The 18,030-nt window shown below is 37.2% G+C and overlaps 1 protein-coding gene across 2 annotated transcripts in view; it reads left to right on the top strand.

Annotated features, from left to right (window-relative positions):
* Window positions 1–18,030, top strand: part of PXDN (peroxidasin) — a 143,067-nt gene that overhangs the window by 123,874 nt on the left and 1,163 nt on the right. For both annotated transcript variants that reach the window (XM_027840348.1, XM_027840347.1), the window contains 6 exons: window positions 240–1,743; window positions 6,576–6,710; window positions 7,642–7,850; window positions 12,383–12,503; window positions 13,005–13,137; window positions 17,550–17,663. In XM_027840348.1, the coding sequence (XP_027696149.1) occupies window positions 240–1,743; window positions 6,576–6,710; window positions 7,642–7,850; window positions 12,383–12,503; window positions 13,005–13,137; window positions 17,550–17,663 (2,216 nt within the window). The remainder of the gene's footprint in view (window positions 1–239; window positions 1,744–6,575; window positions 6,711–7,641; window positions 7,851–12,382; window positions 12,504–13,004; window positions 13,138–17,549; window positions 17,664–18,030) is intronic.

Genomic DNA, 18,030 nt, shown 5'->3' with positions numbered 1-18,030 from the left:
TTAACAAAGCTTTCTTAATGTGCTAGGTAGGCATTGATGAAAAAAGACAAAAATATAACTTTCTCTGCCCTGAAGGAGCTTATATTTTACTCTGATGTCAGTACAATTTGACATTTCAGTCAAAGGAGTAAAAAAAAAAGTTAACAAAATTTGTGTTGCAATTTACTTTACTTCTGCTCTACAAATGAAAAAGTCATTTTTGGGTTTTGTTTTGTTTTTTTTTTTGGTCTTCATTTCAGGCTACCATTACAATGACCTTGTTTCTCCTCAATACTTAAGTCTGATCGCAAACCTGTCTGGCTGTACTGCCCACAGACGAATGAACAACTGTTCAGATATGTGCTTTCATCAGAAATATAGGACCCATGATGGAACTTGCAATAACCTGCAACATCCAATGTGGGGTGCATCTCTAACTGCCTTTGAACGACTCTTGAAATCTGTGTATGAAAATGGGTTTAACTTGCCACGAGGTATTAATCCAAATAGGCTTTATAATGGATACCAGCTCCCCATGCCTCGTTTGGTTTCTACCACTTTGATAGGAACTGAATCAGTTACCCCTGATGAGCAATTTACCCACATGACCATGCAGTGGGGTCAGTTTCTTGACCATGACCTAGATTCCACAGTTGTTGCTCTCAGTCAAGCCAGGTTCTCTGATGGTCAGCACTGCAGTTCTGTCTGCACCAATGATCCTCCCTGCTTTTCAATCATGATTCCACCCAATGACCCTAGAGTCAGAAATGGTGCCCGTTGTATGTTCTTTGTACGTTCCAGCCCAGTGTGTGGCAGTGGCATGACCTCTCTGCTCATGAACTCTGTCTATCCCCGAGAGCAGATTAATCAGCTCACTTCATATATAGATGCATCTAATGTTTATGGGAGCTCAGATCATGAAGCCCAGGAAATCAGAGATTTAGCCAGCCATAGAGGCCTCCTGAGACAAGGCATCATACAGAGATCAGGGAAGCCTCTTCTTCCTTTTGCAACTGGCCCACCAACTGAATGCATGAGAGATGAGAATGAAAGTCCCATTCCTTGCTTCTTGGCTGGAGATCACCGTGCTAATGAGCAACTTGGGCTGACCAGCATGCACACCCTGTGGTTTCGAGAACATAATCGTATTGCTACTGAATTACTAAAACTCAATCCTCATTGGGATGGTGACACTATATATTATGAGACACGTAAAATTGTTGGTGCAGAGATACAACATATCACATATAACCACTGGCTACCCAAGATCTTCGGTGAGGTTGGCATGAAGATGCTTGGGGAATATAAAGGTTATGATCCCAGTGTCAACTCTGGCATCTTCAATGCCTTTGCAACAGCAGCTTTTAGGTTTGGTCACACACTCATCAATCCACTACTGTATCGACTAGATGAGAACTTTGAGCCCATCCCGCAGGGTCATGTACCTCTGCACAAGGCCTTCTTCTCACCATTCCGGATCGTCAATGAAGGTGGCATTGACCCCCTCCTAAGAGGATTGTTTGGTGTTGCCGGAAAGATGCGTGTGCCATCTCAATTACTGAATACTGAGCTGACAGAGAGGCTGTTCTCTATGGCTCATACTGTGGCCCTGGATCTAGCAGCAATCAATATCCAGCGGGGCCGGGATCATGGTATCCCACCCTATCATGACTTTAGAGTGTACTGTAATCTCTCCTCTGCTTCCACTTTTGAAGACCTAAGAAATGAAATTAAAAATCCTGACATTCGAGAGAAACTTAGAGGGTAAGTTTCAAAGAAAATTTGGGACATTTCTTTTGGAATAGTATACAGACTTGGGGGGGTGGGGCAGTGATGGTTATATTATATTCATAAACATGTCACAAAGCTGCAACAATATCATTGCAAAAGGCATATTATAAAACATTGTGAAATATTCTAAAATGTAAGCAGTCAGGGTTGCCAAGAGAAAGAGATCATTCAGAAATACTAAGATGGGGGTGGGAGGAAGGGGGAAAAAAGAACAAAGTAAAAAGTGTACAGCAGAGAGCAAAAGAAAATTTAAAGGAAGCAAAGAAAAGATGGATAGCTCTTAACATATAGTATTTATTATGTGAGCTTTCTTGAAATGAAAATTTAATACTTTATGTTTTGAATCCTCTCAAGTTCTGCTGTGCACATGGCATGTTTTTTTTCTTTTTTTATTTTGTATTTCAGTTTTAATATTTAAGTTTATATTTCTTTTTCTTTTCTTATTGGGTATTTAAGTTTTTGTATTTAGAGTAAATATTAAAATTAAAAACATTTTAAAAAAGAAACACTAAGACAAGTCTCCCTTAGCTAAGTGGAAGATTAACACTATTCAATACTTTTCATCTTCTGATGGCCCAGGTTATTCTCCAAGACTATAGTTAGGGAAAGAGTGATATGTAATAATTCAGACTTTTATTCATGATACTGTATGGCTGTAAAGTCATGTAACTACCATTGTCTATGAAAAATCAACATTGCATGTCACCCAAGGGGCAATATAAAGGCCTAAAGTGTGTACGGGGTAGTCATGCTCCATTGGCTTCCACATATTCAAAAGATCTAAAAGAAGGCCCCTAACACAATGAGTGGACTCTTTGTGGAGGATTGATTAGAGGCACGGAGAAGAATCATGCATGATGAGGAGCTTTGTGAAGACTTATCTAATACATCAAAAAGATCTTGGATCTATCAAAGTATTATTGTATTTGTAATTCAAACGTGGTACTGGTAGAACAGTTGATTCAAGACATTCCACTGAAGTCTCCCAAGTGTATGTACAGAACCTGGAGGGAAATGAGATCAAGCTTAGAGAGTACATGTAAATCACAGGTCTTTGTTGCTAGAAGTCCTTTCCTCACCTACTTGGGATGCTCAAGGTGTTCCCCTTAGTTATGGTGTAGCTTCTTTGATAGGCACTTTGTGGAGCTGTGAATCTACATCTACTCTGTCCTTGGCTCCTTATTTCACTCAACCCAATCACAGCTTTCCTGGGGGATGATGCTACAACACTGCTAGGAAGGTGGAAGTCCCAAATCCTCTGGACTGTTTGAAGTTTACAAGGTTCTTCTGCAGCCAAAGGCTGGGAGACTAAGGCTGATGCCAAAGCCTCTACTGCTCCCTTAGGCAGTTCCTCTGGAGTTTTTATGGAGATACCATATTTGCTCCAATTTCTGTAATAAATCCAGTTCTCAACTCACTTGATATTTTATAAATGGTAACTAAGGCATGACCAAATTTCCTCAGTCTGTTTGAACAAGATCCTCATGTCATGTCAAGCCCAGAAGGAATTTTCACACTTGACCTAAAACCTGTAATTGATTGAATCTAAAATCTATGTTGGAAATTGGTTGTTTTCACCTGATTAAGATGTCAGAACATCTTATCATTTACTTTAACTGGAATTTAATTAGTACTTTAATTAGGGAGTCTACATTAATTTGTTCAATCAAAACTGACACTCTTTTTAGTGTTGATGTTTGCTCTCCTCAGCAAATCCACTGGAATCTGGCAAAGTCCATAGCTGAAAATTCTGGCTAACTCTTTATTGTCTTGGGGAGGATCCACATTTCCTTTTTGAATTCCTTCTCCATTGCTTAAGCAGTTACAGAAAAGTCTGGATGGCACAACTTGTAATCAGATCTGGTAATTAACATTTTTCTCTGCTTCCAGATAATGTGATGATACAGTGTGATAACCCAGTACCTTTTTACAAAGCATAATAGATTAATGCCTATTCTGTTGCTTGTAAAAATAGGGCCATCCCATCCAAAATAAAGAAAAGGAAATGAGTGAAAGGAAAACTAAGTCTTCCTTCTCAGAGGGAAATCTTGGTCCCTTCTAGAATTCTCTGAGCTCATGAGCTTATCTTCTCATAGGGATTTAGGGTCTGGAATTGTCTAGAGATCATCATTTTCACCCTTACGGTGAGAAACCAAACGTCTATTCTACTTTTGTAGCAACAACACTGGTCCAAGGGAGCTGGGGTCCTGGCTCTCTTCACCATAAAGGGACTTATACTCTGGCTCAGTTCAGTACCAATTACCTGGTACTACAATAAAATTTCCAAGGTTCAGGGGACACTGAGGTACTTCATTCACTTTTTATTTAAAATTTCAAAGTCTATTGATACAAAGAATTTTGGCTTATGATTTTTTTTAATATCATGTTACAAAAATTTATACTATAATAAAATTGCAGTTGAATCCCAAGATGCTCTGGAGTACTTTGCTCTCTCCCTTTTGTTTAAGATTTCAAAATGTATTTACATGGATAAATTTTAGCCTATTTTAAAAAATATTATGTTACCAAAATTCCTAGCAAAACCAATCTGGCTGTTAATAATTGACTTAAATTCATCATAACTCAGTAGTAGTTCCCTAAAATTGAAAATATTATAGAAAGCATTCTTCAATAAGCCAAACAACAAGCAGAAATCATAATTACAGAAATTCTAGTGTATTTTTTTTTCCAGAATGCGAATTGTCCTTCAGAGAATAAATCTCTAGTCCTTGCTGTAAGATGCTACTCTTCTTTTTGGTGGTGTTTGTTTTATTTGGAGAAGTTTGGTTATCTTAATCTGTCACATAGAACACAATTTCCATTGATTCTACACTTCAGAAACTATAGGTTTTGTGCAGCAAACATTCATTCCAAGAGAGTAATCTAGCCGGCTTAGCTAGAATCATTTAACTGGAAGGAAACTTGAGGTCATTTGTTTCCAGGAACATGACTGAACCTTCAGAGACACAGGATGGATTATCTTTCTTGTTTTTAAAGTGTCTCAGGGATAGATGCTCCATAGCCTGGTTTCTTGTACTAGTTAAGCATTCATAGGATTCTTTATGTCTCATAAACGTCTAGGGAAGGGATCACAGATGAGGAACTTGAGCTTGCCTGGTGTCACACAACTAATAAGTGTCTGAAGTGAAGTTTGAACTTAGATCTTCCTGATTCTAAGTCCAGTGCTCTCTCCATTCTATCCACTAGGGGTAGCTAGGTGGCATAGTGGATGGAGTGGCAAGCCTGGAGTCAGGAAGACTCATCTTCCTGAGTTCAGATCTGGCCTCAGATACTTGTTAGCTGTGTGACCCTGGGCAAGTCACTTAACCCATTTGCCTCACTTTCAGTGATCATTGAGTCCAATGTCTACATTACACAGAAAAGAAAACTGAGACCAGTGAGTAGTTCTGAAGTGTTAGGAGCTATTTGAAAATAATGTGTTCTATGAAATCTTTTGGATATATCATTTTAGGGGCAGCTAGGTGGCGCAGTGGATAGAGCACCAGCCCTGAAATCAGGAGGACCTGAGTTCAAATCCAGCCTCAGACCAAACACTTGACATTTGCTAGCTGTGTGACCTTGGGCAAGTCACTTAACTCCAATTGCCTAAGGGGGAAAAAAAAAGAATATGTCATTTCATTTTTTTATATGGTCCTTTTTCTTCACAAAACTTTTCTTCAGAGTTCAAAAGCAATCTTCCTCCAGTACTGTTTTGACCAAAGAATGAAATTTTCATTTGAAAATTTCAGTATTTGCATGTATTGGTGATCACTATTAACAAAACAAATGCCACTAGTTTGTTTTAACTTTAAATTTGAGATTAATTCTTTAATTTATTGACACAATTTAATCTTTAGCTGTAATATTTTCCTAGGAAGAAACTATCTGCTTGGAGTCTCATTCACCTTTTATTTAAATTAATATTTTTCAATTAACAATCATCACCTGTTTCATCCACTCACCCACTCACCCCTAGAAAAAGAAAAAAGAAAACCCCTTCAACAAATATACATAGTCAAGGAAAATACATTCGTGCACTGGCTATATACAAACATGTTTGTCTCACTCTTCACTTCTGTTAGGAGGTGAGCAACATTCTAAATCATTGATCATCGTGTTATCAGTTCTCAAGTGTTTCAAAATCATTCATTTTTACAACGTTGCTATAGTGTAGATTACTCTGGATCTTCTCACTTCACTCAGCATCAATTAAAGTGATGTTCAAGTAACACCTATTCCCTCCCACTCCTTCTTATTACTGTAGAATTCTACTTGCATTCCCCTCTCCCCACAATATGTGACGTATTAACCTTTAACTTCTGTAATTTTTTTTCCCATTAATCAGCCTTATGAAAGAGGGCATAATATATAGAAGTGCCATGTAGGAAAGTGTTTGGTTTTTTTTGTTTGTTTGTTTGTTTGTTTTTCTTTATTGAGTTTTGGCAAAAGTTAGTTTTTGATAAAGACAAGAGTGTAAATAAAACATTAAAAATATGAGGAAGAAAGCAAAGAAATCAGAAGTCACAAAAGGACACTTTTCTTATTAACTTGTTTAATGGTGTATACTTTTTATTTTTTATTTATTTTTAAATTTTTTTTGGTGTATACTTTTTAAAAACAAACTCTACAGAACAGTTCACAATTTGATATATAATCCTCCTTTTGCTTTTTGTGTATTGAAATGTTTGTGATAATGATAAAATCCTAATATCCTAAAGATAAAGCTAAATTCATTAGAGCATCTTAAAAATAAAAATAATTGTCTTCGTCAAGGAAATTTTAAAAGTTTTTTTTTTATGTCATAGATTATATGGCTCACCATTGAATATAGATTTATTTCCTGCTCTCATGGTGGAAGACTTGGTTCCTGGCAGCAGACTGGGCCCAACTTTGATGTGCCTTCTAAGTACTCAGTTTAAACGTCTACGAGATGGGGACAGGTAATTTGCATGCTCTGGCCAATATTTCATTGGAACACCAACTAAAGTTTAATGAGTGCTCATTAATAGTGCCAAAGTATTATTATTTATTAGTATCATTATGCTTTCCTGGATGTGGGGGAGGTAGGAAGGAGGATGGTTTAGGTCTTCTATATTGAGACTAACTAGGAAAAAAAAGTATTCTTTATTCTTAGTAGTTTTTTTAAACAATAACTTTAAATTGTTTGAGTCTCCTTCTCAGCAATATACATCTTGGAAACAATGCCAAGTTAACTATATTATATGTTTGCTCTGTTTGAATAATAATTTTGCTAAATAAAATCTTCTAGGCATACTTTACAAGGAATGTACCATTATAAAAGTTTATAGCTTCTTTGATGAATTATACAGATGTTTTTAAAGTTTTAGATTTAATCTATGTTATAGTATAAGATACTCAATGCATGAACTCATACTGAGACTTCCATAATTCCCTATCATTCAAATATTTCAGTTATTAGTTTACTCCCCAAGGATGTAGCCTTTTTTTGGTTTGTTTATGACCTTCTTAAAGGCTAGCTTATTGGAGAATTTAATTTCTGACCCTTTTTTTTAAAAAAAGAACAGCTGTTTTGTCTTCTGTGGAAGCTATTTCAAAGAATATTAGAATTTGGCAGGGACCTGAAAAACTATCTATTCCATTTGCCTCATTTCCATTTAACAAAATTGAGCCCCTGGAGAGGATGAGTGACTTTTCCAAGATCCTTTAACTATCTGCAATTGTCTCACATTATAAGTGAGCCTGATAAAAATCAGAATCCTCTCATGGAGTTAAATTTTGAGGCTTGGAGGAATTGTGTCAATCTGTTACCTCTAGTTATTTTGGGGTTAACTTTTATTTATTTGACACTATTTTTTCTCTTCCTCCCCGCTTCCTTCACTCAAACTACAGGTTATGGTATGAAAACCCTGGAGTATTTAGCCCTGCTCAGTTGACACAAATCAAGCAGACATCCCTTGCCCGAATTCTGTGTGACAATTCTGACAACATCACTCATGTGCAGAGAGATGTCTTTAGAGTGGCTGAATTCCCACATGGATATGGTAGCTGCGATGAAATCCCCAAAGTGGACCTAAGAATGTGGCAGGATTGTTGTGAAGGTTTGTATATAAAGGAGGGAAGCAGATTGGCTACTAACAATTGATGGTTGGGGCTGTGGGAGGTGAAGCATGAACTAGAAGAAATAACATTGGATTTGCAAATAAAATAACTAGGTTTGAATCTGGACAGGTCAGTTAAGCTCTCTGAGTCTCGATTTCCCCATTTGTAAAATGGGGATAATTCTTACCTTATATATTTCCTAGAGATGCTCTGAAGAAAGTACTCAATGTATCATTTAAAAAAAAGTGATTGTTTTCTGCAATCAGTTTTGGAGAACTATCTTGCCTGTAAGATTGCTTTGAGAAGCATGTGGTCCTCTACTTACAAATGTAGTTGTAATTGATAAATGTAGTTGTAAATTGATGTAGTTAGTATTAGCTTGAAAACACTGTAGGTCAAGAGTCTTATTGGACTGGACTGCCACAGTCCAGACTGATCTTAAATATAGCTCTTTGTTACCTGCCTTGATAGCTTTCTGTGGGCAGTGGTCTGTTTTAATTGTCTCATAGATTTTATTTCTGTTCCTTCTTTACCTTTGCACATTTCTTTGCATTTCTGTTTTCTTGTTTGCTCCTTAGTTCAGTATTTCAAAAGATGTGTAAATTCAGCAGTTGTGGTACTGCTTGACCTGGACAGGGATCCTGGTTGCCAGACTTCTAATCCAGTCTTCTTCTTTCCAGTGGACCACATGTTTCTTTGTTTGACTGAGCCTGTGATTTCACTGGAATCTAGAGAGCTCCTAGTGGAGAAGTCCCTCTGTCAATGAAGATCGTCCTTTCTGGTGCTTGAGGCACTGGGCGATTTGATTTGCTCTGGGTCATACTCTGAGGCTAGTTTTTTACGTGATTTTCTGTCTCTTGGTCTCTCTGTTTCTCTCTTTTTCTGTGTCTATGTCTGTCTCTCTTTCTGTCTCATCTCTCTCTAGATATACACAAACAGTTATTGCTTTTTGTAAGTTTGTATTATGCAAATTCGACTATGTAGAGAATTTCAAAAGAAATATGCATTTCAAAAAACACATTAACTTTACTGTACAGAATTGAGCTCTCTCACTCTCACTCTCACTTCTATTCCTCAGCTAGGTGCTCCATAGCCTTCCACCGTGCCACCAAAAAAACCCAAAAAACCCTAAAAAAAACCGCTTCTTCAGGTGAAAGTAGAAGAACTGCTGCAAGGATCAGGGGCTTGGCTTGATATGTGGGTACTGAGACCCCCTTCCTGCCTCCCTCCCTCTCTTCTTCAGTCCTAGGCCATTTTGCATTATGTAAAATTTAATTTACTACCCACTTACTTAAAATTAGAGCTAACTCTCTCTCTCTCTTTGTCTCACTCTCTGTCTCTCTCTCACGCTCTCTCTTTCTGTATGTATACATACACACATAAATATGTATATATATATACATAATATACACACATACATATATACACATATTTATATGCACACACATACATATATGTGTATGTAATGGTACTAGGCAAGATGTTGATTTAACTGAGAAGTAGATAAAATATGGACTTTGGTGGATTATATGATAGACCATGGCTGATATTTACAGTTGAAAGTCTTGAATCCTCCACCTTTTCCAACTGCTTTTCAACTGGATCCTCTTTCATAAAAATTTAAATAATTTTTTTTGGTTAACATTTCATTTGTGCCTTTTGTTTTTCTGTCACAGGTATTTTTTTGATATCTTTACCTACTACCATCTCCAATCCATTCAGCTTCCCTTGTAGCAAATAAAAAATGTTAAATGGAACAATTGAATTCAAAAGCTACTTCAGACACTGTATGCAATATTTATACCCTCACTTCTTCAAGGAAAAGGGAGATATATTTCCATTTTTAAAAATTTCCATTTTAATATTTTTTTGTTACTTTGTATTGTCAAACCTCATCAAACATGAGCATTTCCATATGCAGAACAGAAAAAGGGAGTTATATTCATCTCTTCTCCAGAGCTGAGATTGATCATCAAAATTACCTAATATTCAGCTTTGGTTTAGTGTTCTTTTCATTGGTATTATCACAGTACAAATGTTGGAATAATCTTATCAGGAATCATTTGTTCTCAGTGGAGACCTGATTTTACTTAAAGTTAGTAGTTTATATTCTGATTATTCCAGATGTTGAAAAGTTATATCTGTTTTTTATATTCTCTTTGCATTTTTCTACTCAGAATACTTTTCCGCCAGAATGTCAAGAGGGCAAGTGCTTTTATTTGAAGAAAGTTGTTGTCTTTGCGAATCTTTGGGAAAAGCCAAGCCTTTTTCCCTTGTCCAGACACAAAAGGCCTTTTCATTTTTTGATAACTAAACCAGATTGCCTTTAGCTGCCCAAGAAGCAGCACAGCCAGATTTTCTGTTCTCTTGGTCAGAAAATCTGAGTTTCCTTTGAAAGACTTAATCTTTGGAGGCCAATCTTCACATTCCATTATCTTCTAAGGAGCTTGTCAGTTAATTTGTTTTAAGAAACAGCCATCTCAAAGATAGTTGGGTCATATTTCTTCTCATTCTCAGAACATGAGGCAACTGTCTAGGGTCACATTTTATAGCAAACTCAATTTGACGTTTATTGAGCACCCCCTATGTATGAAGCTGAAAGGACAATGAATATGCTTTGGTGGTTGTAATTTTAGGCTAAAAAACCATAACCACAGAGCAGCTTGAGTAATTTAGACTTGGTGGGTCCGAATTTTGCTCACTAAAATCATGTGCCTTTTCCTTTCATTAAAGATTGTTTTAAGGCATAGTTCACAAGGGCAATGCCTCTTCATAGCATCTCTGTGTTTTTGGTTCATCTTCAAAATTGCTTTGAATATACTCCAAGTTTCATGGAGTAGGATTGTAAATTTAGAGCTGATAGAGACCTTAGAGATATTGTGTTCCAACGCTTTCATTTTACAGATGATGAAACTAATAATGCTCAAAGGGGTTAGATGACTTGCCTAAGACTGTATGGGAGAGCCAGAATTTGAACCCAGCCATTCTCATGCCAAATTTAGTGCGGTTTTTTCCACTTTTGCATTCTGCTGTCCAGATAACATGCCGAAAATTCAGAGAAACATTCAGATTCCTCTCTTCAGTGTCTTCTAGATCTCCTATAGTGGATAGGCTAAAGTTTAGTACTGGGGATTTTGAGTAGTCTTTTCAGGCCCTGTTGTCTTATGGCTCCCCTAGCATCTGTAATGTTTGGCTGTGGCTAGTTGAACCACCAAGTCTCAAAGGCTGCCAGGGCTGGAGTGGTTCTGAATGATTGTGGTCTATAATAATGTAAAAAAGTACATTTTACTGAAACATATTTTGTCTTTAAAATCTTTTATAAGTATTTATAACTTCTAGACTTATAAGGTGAAGCATTTTGGTTTAGTAGAGGGAGCAGCCTTTGGAGTTAGAACGATTTTGGTTTTTTAAGGGTGGGGAACCTGTGGCCTCAGGGCTGCATGTGGCCCTCTAGGTCCTCAAGTGTGGCCCTTTGACTGAATCCAAACTTCACAGAACAAATTTGTTGTGTCAAAAGATATGAAGTTTGGATTCAATCAAAGGGCCACATATGGCCTCCAGGCCACAGGTTCCCCACCCCTGCTTTAGGTCCTGCCTTTTTTTTTTTTTTTTTTTTTTTTGGTGAGACAGTTGGGGTTAAGTGACTTACCCAGAGTCACACAGCTAGGAAGTATTATGTGTCTGAGGCTGGATTTGAACTCAGGTACTCCTGACTCCAGGGCCGGTGCTGTATCCACTACACCACCTAGCTGCCCCCTAGGTGCTGCCTTTTTAAGACCAACATTTGCTGATCTGCATTGGTAGAGATAATTTTTTCACCAATTTAATTCTTTAATCCAGTGAAATAATAGGTTTTATTAAAAAAACAAACAACAACCCAACAAATAGGATCATAGGATTCACGGCTGGAGGAGACTCTATAGATCATTTTTTCCCTACTCTTTTGTTTTATAAATGAAGAAACGGAGATGCAAAGAAGGCGAGTGACTTACCCAGTAAGTGTTAATGATAAATAGTAGTATAAATAGCTAGTATTTGAACACAGGTCCTCAGACTTCAAATACCATGATTAATCTATTGCTTATAAATGTTCCTTAGGTACTCCCTATTTGACATACAAGAAAATCCTTTCTAAGGTTGCTTTGAATATCATTTAACTGTAGGGTCATGAATGCATTATAAATCAGCCCTATAAAACAGCAAAGTTAGTACGGTTTTGCCACTTGCTTTGTCATTTAAGTGGTCACCCACATGCATGACATTTAGATTTTTCTTCCTTTGAAGCAATATTGTTTTACCTAGTGTATGTTTGTTTGTTTGGTTGTTGTTGTATTTTCTTTTTCCATGAAACCAGTGAACTACTTTAGGTGGCAGTAGATGCTGACTTTCTAAGAACTTCTGGAGTGGCGTCGGCAGTAGCAATCATAATCCTCAAGATTATTGGGTTATATTTGAAAAATGTATTTCATTTCTATTGAAATATAAAACTAGAGATGTCAGTAACTAATACTTCTTTTGTCTATAACTTTAGATTGTAGGACTAGAGGGCAGTTTAATGTATTTTCCTATCACTTCAGAGGAAAACGCTCTCTTGAATTCAGCTATCAGGAAGACAAGCCTACAAAGAGAATCAAAGCACCAAAGATACTAAGGTATACTTGTAGATACAGAAAATTTTGTACAGCAGATGTTTTGCATTCATGGCAATGTGTTCTAATGGTCCTAGCAATAGGGTATTATCTATCACTGTATTATATCTTACTGATTACGAAAGGAATGGTGGTCTTGATGGACGTAGGAGATAGGAGGGCTTATGGGTCTATGTTTTATTTTCCTTTTCTGTGGACTGGGATTAGATGGGGAGAGATAAGTCTAAACAGGTTAGGCTAGGCTAGGGAAATTAGGCTGAAGAAGTGGAGATGCAAGTTTGTAGCCTTCCAATTTAACCTTGACAGTTTGATTTTCATCTTTCGTATTTTCAGGGGCAGATGATCTAATTCCAAGGGACTTAGCTGTAGGCAAAGTTTGTTCTTCTCACTTTCTCCCCCAATTTATTTTATTTTATTTGTATATTTATTTACTTTGGGGGGAATGTATTCTTGTGTTTTCTCAAAATGACACAGTATTAACAATTTTTTTTGTCCTTGCTGCAGTGCTGTAAAGCACAGTAAGCCTTTCAGTAACTTCACTTCTTCTTCTGATGAACGTATGAATGTGCCAGCAACAAATGACTTCAAAGAGTTTGTTCTGGAAATGCAAAAGACCATCACAGGCCTCAGAAAACAGGTAACCAGAAAAAGTTAGTGACAAGTGCCTTGTTAAAGTTCTGCAGTTGTCATTTTCACTGTGTAGCTCCCTCTCAAGTAATTCATTTTTAAGTGCATATCTCCATATTTCTGCATCATTTCTCAAGTCACAAATTTGTACTATCCACCCATTCCTCCCAAAGTAACGCTGGAGTTATTGAAACACAATGGTGCAGAGTGTGTTGTAAATGTTCTTTTTGCTTGCTTTGCTGTTCTTTTTTAGTTTTACCCACAATCATGCCAGGTTTTTGTTGGTTCTTGTTGTTTTTACAACCTTGTCAGGTGCAGACAGGTGAGTACTTAGATGGGAGCCCACCAAGGAACACCTAAGTGCTGCAAATGAGAGGTTTGGTGCTATGTTGCCAAGCACAGCTTATTATCAAAGCTGTATGAGAGCTGAGGGCCATGTACAAAGTCATTCTCCTTGTCTGATGTGACTTTTGGATTACTTCTGTGGTATGGAGGTTTCCTCATATATGGAATGAGGATTATAATACATGCAGTGTGTCCATTAGGGGATTCTTGAGTATTGGAACAAGAAAGTGAATGTAAAACGTTTTGTAAATTGTTCTACAAGTTGGATAAATTGGCATTACTTTTTCCAGGATTGGAGCATTTTTAAGTTAATTTATGTTGGAAAGTTTTGACATGTAATGGTTACTCACTTGAGTAATTACTAAACCATTGCAGTTGTGGCAGTTTTGTGTGGATACTAGACATATATCTGCACATACATGTCCAGATGTGTATACATATGTGTAGACATATTCACAGTTCATGTCCCCATATCAGCCCTTCTCATTTTAGTCCCTTCTTATTTCAGACTGATAAATTATTTTTCTTCATGAACTGTCTGAAGAAAAATGCATATGGGGTGCCTTTTGTGAGGGCTGAATTTTACTACATTTCCTCCTGAAAGACGGAAGGAATGAGAGAACCCACAAATGGGCAGGTTTTGAGAAATATGGGGAGTACTAAGCTCCTATACTCCAACAGAGATTCTTAACCTTTTTTGGGGTCATGGACCCCTTTGGCATTCTGGTGAAACCCTTCCACCCTTTCTCTGAATGCTGTATTTAAATGCATAAAATAAAATACATAGGATTAGAAAGGAAACTAATTATAGTGAAATGTAGTTATCAAAATATTAAATAAACAAATTAAGAGCCTCTGATCTAAACATTTGTTACCATTTTCTTCTGAATACCATTGGATATATTAAATATCAAGTTGCTAGTATGAAACAGATGCAAGATATATGACAATAAAATAATTTTGGGGAAGGTAAAACCACTTTCATTTACTAATAATAACTAATGTCCACTAAAACAGAACATTTTTAAAAAACTGACAAAGGTGTATTTACTTTCTACTCCCTTTTCCCCTCAGAAAAAAAAGAAAAAAAATCCCTTGTAATAAATATGCATTAGTTAAATGACACAAATCCCTGCTTTGGCCATGGGTTGTTTTGTTTTGTTTTTTTCCAGTATGTCTCAATCTGAAAAAGTTTAATCATTGTGTTGATCGGAATTTTTAAGTCTTCTAGAGTTTTCTGTCTTCACAGTGTTGTTGTTACTATTTAAGTGGTTCTCCTGGTTCTGACTTCACTCTGCATCAGTTCATACCAGCCTTCCCAGTATTCCCAGATTTGTTTGAAATTCCCATTTGACCATTTCTTGGAACACAATTATGCTCATCAACCATTCTCCAGTTAATAGGCATCTTCTTAGTTTCCAGTCCTTTGTCACCATAGATATTGCTATTAGACTATTCAGTGCATGTAAGATAAATGACTTGTGTAGATAGCATAGGATTAGTGACAGTGATCATGTTGTTTGGGACCCAAAGGATGATAATTTTTTTTAAGCCACAGCATCTCCTGCCTTTTCTATCTTGTCCTTTTGATGCACCAGATCAACTCTACACAATTCTCTACTCTTAAATCCCTTGCCCTGTGTCATATTACAAAAGAGCTCAACCCTGCATTACTCCTACCAAAGCAGGTGCTTTTCTCTAGTTCATTTAGTAGCTTACATATTTTCATCCATAACTTCCATCCAGCTATGTCACTGCACATTCCCAAGTCTTCAGTCTTCACCCAAATGCTGGAATGAGCACCTTTTAATCTTACTCACACACTGATGAGTTAAAAGAAGTCATGAAGCCATGCTGATTTGGTTCACTGCTGTTTTATATTATCTAACTTCAACTGGGCCCTAACTGCAACAAGGAAATACTTCTACTCTTCTCTAATTAATTCTCAGGCCCACACACCACAGCAATGGCTCCAAACCTTCCTATCTTTCCTTGGGCCTTGTCCATGGTACCCTTCTCTCCTTACCCTTTTAGCTGAGAACCTTACTTTTTAACTCATTTAAAAAATTAAGCCATTTGATCAGTTTCCTTGTCTTCTCACTTCATCTGTTATCACTCAGATAGCTTTCTCTTCTGTTTCCTCCTTAAGTCAAATCTCTTGTAATGAGTTGATCTTTCTCTTTGTCAAGGCCAGCCTCTGTACATGCTTCATTGATTACATACCCTCCCTTCTTCTCCAGCAAATTGCACTTTTATTATCCCCATTCTCTCTCTAATCTTCAATCCCTCCCAAGCTTCCCAGAAACACATCCATTTCTGCTCACTTTCCCTTCCCTTATCACCTAGGCTCTACTCAGTGCTACCACTTCTTTCCTTCTACTCTCTTCGAAGCCCTGGCTTTTGACATAATCAATAAACTGATATTGTTCTCTCCAAAGTTATCAATGATCTCTTGATTGTCAAATCTAGTAGCCTTTTCTCAATCTTCATCCTTAATGACTTCTCTGCAACTATAGACACTGTTGGTGACCCTCTTCTGAGATTTCATGACACTGCTCTGTGTTGATTCTCTTCCTGCTGGTCTAACTGCTCCTTCTCAATCTCCTTTGCTGGATCTTCATGTCCAGCCCATTAACCATGGAATAACCTCTTAAGACTCTGTCCTGTGCCCTCTTCTATTTTCCCACTATAATATCTCATGTAGTTATCACATCAGATCACATAGTTTAATTATCATCTCTCTGAAGATAATTCTCAGATCTATATTTCTAGTCTTAGTCTCTCTCTCTCTCTCTCTCTCTCCCCCTCTTTTTCTCTCTCTCTCTCTCTCTCTCTCTCTCCCTCTCCCTCTCCTCCCTCCCCCTCCCCCTACCACCCAATCACTGAGTCAATCACTACCTATGGGACATTCCAAATTGGATGTCCCATAGGTATCTCAAGTTCAATATGTCTAAAACAGAACTCATTGCCCCCCCCAAAATACCCTTCCCTTCTTCTGAACTTCTTTATTATTATGTCTATATTAGGCAACTACCTTTACAAAGAAATTTAGAATGTTTATGTAATTTCATCATTTGGGAAGATCCTCTAGGTCTTTGCCTCTTGGAAGTAAGGGTCTTAATTTGTAAATTTGGTTTATACCTAAACTTGTAGAAAAATAACAAGGCAATTTAATTAGAGAAAGATTTTGAATTATTAAGGGAGCTGTGCTTCTTTTGATTTGGTAAGGAACTGCTGTGTTTATTAAATCTCCACGAGGCCCATGCTAACAGTGGTGCCCAATTTAATTCTTCTGCCTCAGTGTACACTATCTGAACTGCTTTGTACCTGGGTGATAAGAGATGCTTGGGGGTGCTGGGGAAGGAAGTGACCAGTCTTTTTTGCTCACTTACTTTCTCTCTGTTTCTTTTTTCTGCCTTATTCCATTCATCATCTCAAAATGTTCATGTACAACTGTAATACTTAGAAAATACTCTTTATTTTAAGGAACTCTCTTTCCAGGCTCTGGAGTGTCTTGGATTTATAGTAGCAAAGTGTCACAAGGAAAGACTGAACTCAAATCAGATGTATGCCATTCATATTCCACCCCCCCTTTTTCCCCAAACAAGAAATTAAGAGGAATGTTTCTATGTAATATCATCTTTATAAGTATACAGATGTAGTTGAAGATGTTCATAAGCAGGATAGTCTCTAGAGTGCCCTCACTCAGCTGTTTGAAAATATTTACAGGGAAGGTTTTCGTTTATCACTACATAGTTAAGTACACTCCACAATCCTTTTAGAATAGTTTTTGATTTTTAGCTTTCCATGTTTTCTTCAAGTACCTGGTTGCCAGATTATGGAGTGCATTTATTTATGATGTCAAGTAAGGAAATAGCCTGGTAATGAAGCCATGAATTTCTGTTTTCTAACCTCTTGACTTGCACTTGACTGAGAATTCTTTGTGATGAGATCAGCAAGGTCAATTTTCAAGAACTGGGAAGAGGAGGATGGAATTACAAGTGAGGTGAGAGGTCAGATTTAGTGCCTGGGTAAAACTATTCAGAAGTGACTAATTAAACTTAAATCTTTCTACAGATAAAGAAACTTGAATCACGCCTCAGTAAAACTGAATGCACTGATGAAAAGGGTAAATCATACTCAAGCAATGAAAAATGGAAAAGAGATTCATGTACTGCATGTGAATGCAAAGTGAGTATGTGAGAAATCCTTTTACTCAGTTTTAGTCATCTACTTGGCACTTCTGATGTACCCTACTTTCTCCATCCATAGTAGGTCATAGCTAGCAAAAATCCCAGGTCTCTTCGCCTGGGCATAGAGCAGTTGTTGTAGGGGTGAGGGAAAGAAGCCAACGGAAGAGGCCAGCCAAGGCAGGGAAACCCTCTGGATTCTTTGTTGATGGGGAGGGGTGGATATGATGGAAACCTTTAAGGAAAAAGTATTTTGCAACTGGGGAGTCTTGAGGCATTTGACTTCTCATTTTTTTTTGTTCTTTATTTTACATTTAAAGAAATATCCATATGGGGTGAGTGGGACTTAATTCTTTGTGATTAACCAA

The sequence above is a fragment of the Vombatus ursinus genome, unplaced genomic scaffold (genome assembly GCF_900497805.2).
Source record: "Vombatus ursinus unplaced genomic scaffold, bare-nosed wombat genome assembly UNPS02014841.1, whole genome shotgun sequence".
In the NCBI taxonomy this organism is placed as follows: Eukaryota; Metazoa; Chordata; class Mammalia; order Diprotodontia; family Vombatidae; genus Vombatus; species Vombatus ursinus.
This window is presented reverse-complemented; position numbering and strand designations above follow the sequence as displayed.